The 9,427-nt window shown below is 39.7% G+C and overlaps 1 protein-coding gene across 3 annotated transcripts; it reads right to left on the reverse strand.

Annotated features, from left to right (window-relative positions):
- Positions 1-1,711: 1,711 nt before the first annotated feature.
- LOC103994810 (cullin-3A) lies at positions 1,712-9,020 on the reverse strand. 3 transcript variants are annotated; one of them, XR_672483.3, is made up of 3 exons: positions 8,666-9,020; positions 2,497-4,594; positions 1,712-2,289 (listed from the first exon to the last, which is right to left on the reverse strand). XR_672483.3 is itself a non-coding variant. In XM_009415246.3 (2 exons), the coding sequence occupies exons 1-2, from the start codon at positions 8,824-8,826 to the stop codon at positions 2,554-2,556; spliced, it is 2,202 nt and encodes a 733-aa protein (XP_009413521.1). In that variant the 5' UTR covers positions 8,827-9,020; the 3' UTR covers positions 2,349-2,553. The 3 variants fall into 3 exon arrangements, 1 of the variants encoding a protein (XP_009413521.1); XR_672482.3 differs by having other exon boundaries at positions 1,712-2,308; XM_009415246.3 differs by lacking the exon at positions 1,712-2,289 and having other exon boundaries at positions 2,349-4,594.
- Between the last annotated feature and the right edge of the window lie 407 nt (positions 9,021-9,427).

Genomic DNA, 9,427 nt, shown 5'->3' on the forward strand with positions numbered 1-9,427 from the left:
ATGTGCCGTGACTGATAAGTCAACACGGCCTGGTCCTCGGGTCGATGTCAAGAGTCTTCTATCGGCTGAGCTGGATGTCGAGGTCGACCGGGCCCTCACGACGGGGTGTTGATCAGCGTTCCTAAGTCCGGGTGCTGGTTGATGGCTCGTCGTGGGGACGTCGGCTGACGACTTCCAAGTTTGGGATGCTCGTGGGTCGAGGGTGGCCGCTTTCTTACAAAAATGAACTTCGTCAGGTGATTCCCGCCCCTCCGACGAGCAAATCAGTTGTGGGTTGAATTATTTTTTCCTCTCCCCCTTGACCGGATGCCGACCATGGGCTTTTATACTACTGTACGAGGGTCAATCGTACGCAGGTTGACATGGTGGTACGCGGGTTTTCGTGATGGACGTACCAAACAGTTCCAACCCGCCCCGAGCTTTCGGGATGTGACGTATCAAACAGCGTCTCAGTACAGATTCTGACTTGGCATGTGGGGGTACTCCCTTTGTTGATTCTCGGGTTGATGTGGTGGACGTACCAAATAGCGTCTTGGTACGGATCTTGACTTAATGTGTCTTGAACCCAAAATATATCTTATCAGGGTATCAAAGATCAACTAGAAAAAGAGGGTAAAACTTCACAAAATGAAATAAGAGTGCCAAAACAGATGAAGAAAATAAAGAAAGCCAAATATCAGTCTTCACCTAAACGATCGCACTACGGATCTACGAAAGCTCAACCCACCAAACGAAATCGCAAACCAAAGAACCAACCATATGAGTTTGAGAACCTGGAGAAGAGAACAACTGCACGTCCGGACAAAGTACTTATTTTCTCCACCGACGAGAGAGAGAGATAGAGCGAAGCAAGCATGTGGAGTTCGCTCAACTGTTCGATGGCTGCGTCTGCCTCCACGTTGCCTAATGCGAAACTAGGAAGAATGTGGGTGGGTTCGTGTGGTGGACGAGTGGGTTCTTTTCGCCGGTGGGATGGAGAGTCTCTTCTCCAACCGGAGGCTTCTACTGTGATGGAAACTGCCCCGATCCATGTGCCTGACGAGTTGTGCCCTTCTCTCACATGGAAGGAAAGTTTTGATGTGTTTATCCTTTTTTAACATCATATTCGTAACAATTTGTCTCAAAAGCCTCTCTTTAGGATATTTTTTTAGGGTTTTTATGGATCAAAGAACTATACAAGTACGGTTGAGAGGGATAGTTACATTGTTGAATTTATTTAAAAAACCCTTCTTATTCTTAAGTTGCATTTAGGGGCGACCCCCCTTCAAATTTAATATACAAACTATTCATTATTTCTCAAAATACGCCAAATTGCTCATCAAACTAGTATAGTCTCGTGGTAAATCAAGTTTTGAGCACCATTGGCCTTCTATTATGAGATTAGGGGGCTTCATACCAAGAATCAACTGCCTGTCGTCTTAAATTTTGCATATAAAACAAACACAGAACTGAGATTAAAGACTGGTTTCACCTACGTACTTTACCTGTCTGTCGACCACCCTCACCTACTTGTCTTATGGGCGGCAGAAGGGAGATGGACAAGCCACAAACATAAAGACAGACGGTTATCGTTAAGCGAAGTGTTCAACAAAATGAGAAATTTCTCATTATGTTCACTGTACTGTGAGAAAAAAGTAGTGCATCTGCACTGCAGCTGGAAACATTGTTGAGTTGTGATAACAGAGACTTCATCGGTTTCAAAGGAGAGAGATGCAAAAAAATTCTTTTAACATTTCAAGTTTGCAATCACATTGGAGAATTAGCAAAACAAAAATTTTAGATGGAAAATCCGATCAAGAATCAAAGGGATTTTCCAGCTCAATCATGCATTTAAAATAACTAAACAAGGGTACTCACTTTGGATGGACTAAGCTTGATCAGAGGAGGTTTCAGCAATTTTAGGATCAAACCTGTAGAATGGCCTTCCATGTAGAATGGCATCAAAAGGGGCAGGTTCGACTAAAGGCTTTGCCAAGCATATTGAACGAGCTTGAATTAACTGCTACGAATTGCTCCATTGCCAGATTTGTGGATTGAACAGTGAACCCCATAATTCTGGGTTTCTTTTTCTCCCTAACTTATTACTTCATGGGCATCTGAGTCTTTCCAGTACAAGACTTCAACCTGTAGAATGGCCTTCCAGCTATCAAAGGACATTTTTGGATACACCAGCATAATCAAGACTCAATATTTCCAGGTACAACTTCAATCTGAACATCTTTCCCTCTTGAAATTGCCAGCAGGTTTTTTTCACAGATGATCCCCATTAAGACAAGCATCGTGCCCTAACTGTATCATACAAATATACCTGTGCAAATATAATGGAGAAGCAATAGAAGGAACCAACATGCAAAAACATGACTTATTTAAGGGAAGAATTAATCTAGGATAAACTAGAATTCAGAAGATTTTGTGAAACTGAAATATAAGGGAGCTATAACAGAAGGCAGAAATAGAAGAGAATTCATGGGGATACATGAGCAGGAACTTGCATACCAGTTATATGGAAATCAGAGAGTAAGACCTCCATCCACAGGAAACTTCATGTGACATTCAAGCAAGATATCGATATAATTTCCTGTCTGCTTTATCCCTTTCTAAAAACTCCCGTTCAATGAGAGACTCAATTCGCTTTTTTATAATAACCGGGTTTGGCAGGAAGCGAGATTGCAATTGTGACGTGACCTCAGTGACAATGGTGTTATGATCTAATACCCTTCGGGATTTCATAATCCTCACAATTGCAGCTTCAATCTGTGGTTTTCTATCTTCTTCCACTCTTTGGCGAGTCTCCTGCTTCTCTGGCTCTGACTCCTTTTGTGCTGCCACAGTCCCTATCTTCACCTTGAAAAACTTACTCATAAATTTGTCATTGAAGTAGAAAGCATCATCCTCAGCTATATCCTTGCTCATTGGCTCCTTGCGCAGGACATTCTTACCTTTGACACAAGCAAGAGACTGAAGACAACGCTTCAGATCAGAAGGTGGGATTTCTGTAGCCTGTTCTATTTCTCTGTACGTCAACTGATCTGTGGAGTTATATAGCATAAGAATACACATTTGATATGTCGAAACATTCAGCTCATGCTTCTGACCCTTGCCAAAGGTTGCCTTAATATCAGCTGTACCCATATTTGTTTGCCATGTCAATCTACGCCCAGTATGCGTCCCAAGATAAAATGTCCGGAACTTCTCACATATGACAAGAATTTCAGCTGGAAGGTTGCAAGGTGCACTAGGCTGTGTTGGCCATGAACCAGTTGTAAGAACTTGCACAGCAAGGGTGGGGCCATCTCCAATCTCAGAATACTGACTAGAATAGAATCCTTGCATAGTATCTATGGAAGTCTTCATGTCTGTAAACATGCCTTCCAATTTAGAAGTGAACTGATACCCACATTCTGTCTTGAGCTTAACAATCATACTTCTCTCTGTATCATCGGAAACAGATTTTCCTGAAAGAAGCCGCTTTGCCAAGTGTTGTTTGTAATATTTCTCAAATACATCCTTCTCTTGCAAGTACCGAAACAACATCATCACTTTGTCCAGAACTACCTCCACATCCTCTTCACTTACCCCTTTGAGCCCTTTGCGAAGCTTATCATCAACATAAAGTGATATGAACTCAGGAGACCTATTGTTTAGGTTAATAAAGTATTCAAATGAAGAGTTCAAAGCATTCTGGAATGTCTTATCATTGTTGAATGCTTTGCGTATTATCTTATCATACTTATCCTTCTCATCCAAAAGATGTTGTACAAAGTCCACTGGGTCCTTTAATTTCTCAGGGTCGCTAACTAACTGCTTTCCAGTTTCTCGAAGGTGAGAAGTCATCACATCTTTAATAGTTGAAAGCCCATCGGGAACTCGGCGGAATAAGTTGTACATTCTGCTTAAGTCTTCGTACTTGTCATCTACAAGCATACTCACAAGACCAGAATTCTCCATGTGGACCAGCCTCTGCATGTGGTTGGCAATCATCTCTCCCTCCACTACACTAGTTATTTTCACTTCACTTTTGACATCTAAGTAGTGTGAGACCCTCTCGATCTCTTCATTAAGACGTCTCTCAGCTTTCCTGAGGTACTCACCACAATCACAGCACTCGATGAGTTGTTGAGATTCTACACTGTAAAAACTAGCTGAGACCCCTAGAAATGGTTTCTCAAAATCTTCTTGATACACAGAAGATCCAAGATCCATTAACATTTTTGTTATATTCCTCATCAACCCTCTATTTATTACCTCGCCTGTTCTCTCCCTATGTATGAGGTCAAGAAGCATATCCAGTAGCCTGGTCTGGATTTTGCTGGAATGGATGATATTATCCCTCCAGAGATTAAGTCCAAGCTCATGAACAGGTGTCTTGTGATTACTGGGAACAAATGTCCTATCCATGTACATCAGTATGTCTCGGATCATCTGCAATGCCTTGTTGTGGTCTCCCCATTTTACATTAAGCTCCTCTAAAAAGAAACCTCCTTGAGCAGCTTCTATTGATCTTGCAATTTCTTTTAGATGTCCTGTCATAGTATTCACAAGTCCAGAGTAGAGCTTTTCCCCATATTTGTGCAGCACCATATTGTAAGCATTTCTAAACATAGGAGAAAATAAAATATTAATTATTTGTGTTTTAACACTATAGTTAGAAAAACAGTTAAAAAATGGAATAAGAAAAACAAATGACAACTTCATATACTTACAAATATATACATAAGACAATAGCCAAGAAATGAAATAAGACTGATGTCAGAGGCAAAACACGATCTTTTCACTAAATATGGTTCACCCCAGAAAAAAAAAAAAGCTTCACCAGCAGCAGTAGATAAATCAATGTAAGAAACAGAATTATCAAGATTTATTGCCACCGAAAGATAATGGTGCATGGAACTTTAATATTAGATAAACAGCATCTTAGGTCAAAAGTGACTAGAAAAGCAAAGATATTATCAAACTCTCAGACCCTCAATCACTTTAAAATAAATTAGAAAAGAGCCTCATCGTTGACTAGAGATTCAGACCCTCATAGAAAAATCCAAATATTCAAAGCAGAGTTATGATCTTCAGTTGGCTCAGCAGCTTGAGGGTGACAATCCTCTAACAGAGGAGCTTTACCAGTCATATTGACATGTATAAGGGGGAAAACAAATTAAAACAAAATTCACAGCCCACTTCAGTCACCAACACCACAACATGTCAAAATTATCACATATAACATCTTGTAACTTATTTCCACATCATTTTTTATATCTCAAAGTTTGAAGGACCAAGATCAGTTCTGGAATCAGAAAAAATAACATGCTAAGATATAACTTGACAGAAAAAAGTCTATTACTGATCTCAAGAACAAAAAAGGAAAAGAAAAGTAAGATCTGACTACCTTACTATTTGCAACAATCTAAGAACCATATTTATAAACACACACAAACGAGAACAGAACTTAAAACTTTATGAAATTTAAGAGAACCATGAAATAAAGCAAGTTAAAGACTGTTATAACATCAAAAGTAAACAATATAACATCTTGTCTACTAGATGATTGTAGATAAAAACAAAAATAGAAAACACATTGTCCATAAAACATGTCCAATGTATGATTTTGTCCAATAGATTATCATAAGTACTAACAGCAAGCACATGTTATCAATAAATGGCAATTCCATAATATTACAAATCTAAATGAAGGATTCAAGATCTATAGCATATATTTAAAAGTATTTTATTACCAAAAACAATTCAAGGAAGAGATTCTCAAGCTTGAGGTCCAGACAATTGAAATTTAACAGATACAATATGATCCCTGATTTTCATTATATAACTTAAATTAACCTAAAAAGCATACTGTTCTTGGTCAAGATATGGTAAGGTCAGTGATTTAAAAAGTGCTATGCACCAAAAGGCGTCAAGGTCCAAAAACGACTGGGGTCCTAGGTGCTCACCTGAGCGAAGTGAGATTCTAAATTATAAAAATATATAATATAATTATTTAAATAAAAATATAATATTAAATTAAGAAAATATTGTAAAATCACAATATCACATTAACAAAAAGTCTCAAAATTCAAAACAATAACAATAATTTTAAATAAATAAAAATTAACAATATTAAAATCAAAATAATATATTATTAATCTAATAAATAAAAATATTGTTACTAGTATACAGTTAGCAGTATACTGTTAATATACTGTTAACAGTATACTATCAAAATGAGAAGAGTGTGAGTAAAAGAAAGATCGAGGCTGCTAACTGAGAGCAGCGGCAGCGGCAGCAACAACGATAGTAGCGAGCAGCGACGACGACAGCGAGAGCGGGAGCGGCGAGCAACGACAGTGGCAGCGCGAGCGGCGAGCGACGATAGTGACAGCGAGAGTAGGAGCAGCGAGCGACGACAGTGGCAACGATAGTAGTAGCGAGAGTGGCGAGCGACAACAGTGGTAGCAACAGCGGTAGAAGCAAGCAGCGGCAGTGGCAGTGGGAGCAGCAAGCAGCGCCAGTGGCAACGGTAGCAGCGAGCAACGGGAGCGATGAGCGACGACAGTGGCAACAGCAGTGGTAGCAGCAAGCAGCGGCAGCGGCAGCGACAGCGGGAGCGGCGAGCAGGGTTAGAGTTGGGAAGTCGCGAGAGGAAGGCTAATATCGATGCTTTAGATGGTTCGATTAAACTAACTAAAGCACCTAGGTTAACCCAAGCGCCGAAGCGCCCGATGCCCGGGCTCGGGCGAGCGCCCAAGCAGCGCCTCTTTGAAGCGTGCCGTCTGAAAATGAAGCGAGGTGCTCAGGCCTCGCTCGAGCGCCTAGGCGAGCGCCCAAGCGCCTATTGAAATCACTGGGTAAGGTACACCAATTAGTTTGGTTTTGGTCAGAAGATTGAAATAGAAATAGAGTGGGGAAGGTAGGGCTAGTTGTTTGTCATGTTAGATCATAGATTCATTATAAGCATTGAAACACTAAAGTCACTAGTTAGAAACTAAAATAGGTAAGGAATCTTTGCTTGCTAAATTATTAGCTATTTATTTACCGAGATAAAAAGTTTCATGTTCAAAGACATGAAAGTTCTACAATTGCTGATATGGTTTTGGTTGTCAACATTGTTGATTTGAGCTTTTCATGAATGAATTATAGAATACAGATGTTTGATGTGAACTTTGTTGACCAAAGGCTAGGAAGGCTTGTGCCAGGAAAATTCCACTTTTTTGTCATGCAGTTGATTGATGCAAAGCTCAAGACCGACTGATGGGGCTTCTTCTCACACAGTCAGTTCTTGAGAAGGGCTTCCTCACGTAGCCTATTGACTGCATGAGGCATGGTGAACATGCCTCGGATAAGGCTCCACAGCACCTCTTGTATGTCCATTTGATTCTTTATATATATATCCATGAAAATGAACAACATTAATAACATTAAATCTCCCATTTTGACCTAAGACACAATTATATAGACAGTTGGTTCATGAAATCCAGAGAGTAGTGTTGCAAAGGGGTATAACTATCCCAATAACTGTGCTATAGTGCTATTGTTGTATCTTCCTCTGGCTGACAAAATCCAAATCCATCAGAATCATTTTTAGTTCTGCAATCACCTAGCACTTACCAATCTGCATCCATGCTAGGATCAGCCATCCAATGGACCCCAAATGACAAGAATAAAATATCATAGGTTCTAAAGGATTTTGGAAGCAGGTCGAGCATCAGGGATTAAGATTAGCCAATTTTCAAATGATCCAAGATATGAACACAGAACTTGACAGCTTCAATAAAACTTCGTTCTGTTATTCAAGATGCAAAGCAATAAAAGGCTTGGCCTGCTTAATTGACTCAAAGAAACCAGTCAACAGGAAGACTCTTACTATAGTATAAAATAAGATCCAACTTCAGTGATACTAACGAGAAGCAACAATAACTTGAAAAGTCTACATGGATTACAAAAAGCTTCACCAGAACCTAATACGGCTCAAACCGACACCTAAACTAGACCTGCACCTAATATGTGTTTAATACTAGACCAAAACTAGCTCGACTCAACTTGAATAAACCTAATCCTTATCTAAATTTAGTAAATACTTTGCTACATCGGTGAATCAGAATCAAGAGCTAACTGTGGTCAGAGCTAGGATGTAAAATCATACTACATGAAGTGTAAGAAATTATAGATTGTGCAGTCACCATATATTTGTTGCCTTACTAAAAAAACCTTTGACAAATTCAATCATCTAACATGGACTAACATGTCCAAGTAATAAATTAATCGACACCCCTGCCAGTCTCGGGATTGGTCTACAAGCCATTGACCTAAGAGGGATGAATTTGAGAACAGAAATTTTTTGTTCATCTCTATTACGTTAAGTGAATTATTCATCTTGTATATTCATGGGTAAGGTATACAAAAAGATAATAAATTAAAAATGAGATAGAAATACCTACAATTCCTTTTAACTCATATATCTGAGGAACATCCAGTTTCAATATCTCACAACAATCTCATTGACGAGAAGAGAGAGAGAGAGAGAGAGAGACTACAATAACAGAATGTAAAGTCTTGGGAAGAACAAAATCAAAATCCAACTACAATCAAAGATTCAATTTACACAAAAAAAAAAGGCATTAAAACAAAAAAGTTGAAAATAAAACGGAGATGAATCAGGGAGCGAGGCGATGGGTTGCACCTATAGAGCTCCTCGAAGGAGAGGCCGCTGGCGTTGTGGTTGTAAATCTCGTGGATCGCATGCTCCAACACCCTCCATGTCCTCTCGGCGTAGTTGGGGTCGAGCTCGACCCGGTGCTTGAACGCCTCGATCTTGAAGTTGCGCTTCTTCTGGGCGCTCATCCTCGCCGCCGCAGCCGGCCGGAAGCACCGACCCTTTTCCCCAAATCCAGCGACGGAATCGGCAGACGAATCGATCGGTCACCGGCGTAGAAACCAAGTGGAAACCGAAAAGGCACCGCCCCGATCGCGAGTTAGGGCTTCAACCGTAAAGATTGGGAGGGGTTAGAAGGAACCGGAAGAGAGAGAAGGGGGGGGGGACGAGGGAAGGAGAGAGATATGGGCGGAAGTTACATATATAGGCGGCCTTATTTACTGGCAAAATTGCAAAAAATGCTCTAAATTTTTTTTATTTTTTGTCTTTAATTAATCCTCTAAATTTCATTTTAGCACATATATACTTCAGATTCTAAAATTTTACTATTATATATATTCTATGAAATTATAATAAGCATTAAGATAATTTAAAAATGTTAGGGCTACTTTAGTACCTTAATCTATATGCTTTTTTTAAACTAAATTCAGCTAATATATAGCCAGAAGTGATTAATCTGGATTTTCTTTTTCTTGGTGATATTTGGAGAGATGTACATCTATGTACTCCATTTTTAAAAGGAAGAAAAGCTATGTGCTCTATTGTGTGGAAGTACAGTTTCCTTTAAAT

This window comes from Musa acuminata, chromosome BXJ3-8 (genome assembly GCF_036884655.1).
Source record: "Musa acuminata AAA Group cultivar baxijiao chromosome BXJ3-8, Cavendish_Baxijiao_AAA, whole genome shotgun sequence".
In the NCBI taxonomy this organism is placed as follows: domain Eukaryota; kingdom Viridiplantae; phylum Streptophyta; class Magnoliopsida; order Zingiberales; family Musaceae; genus Musa; species Musa acuminata.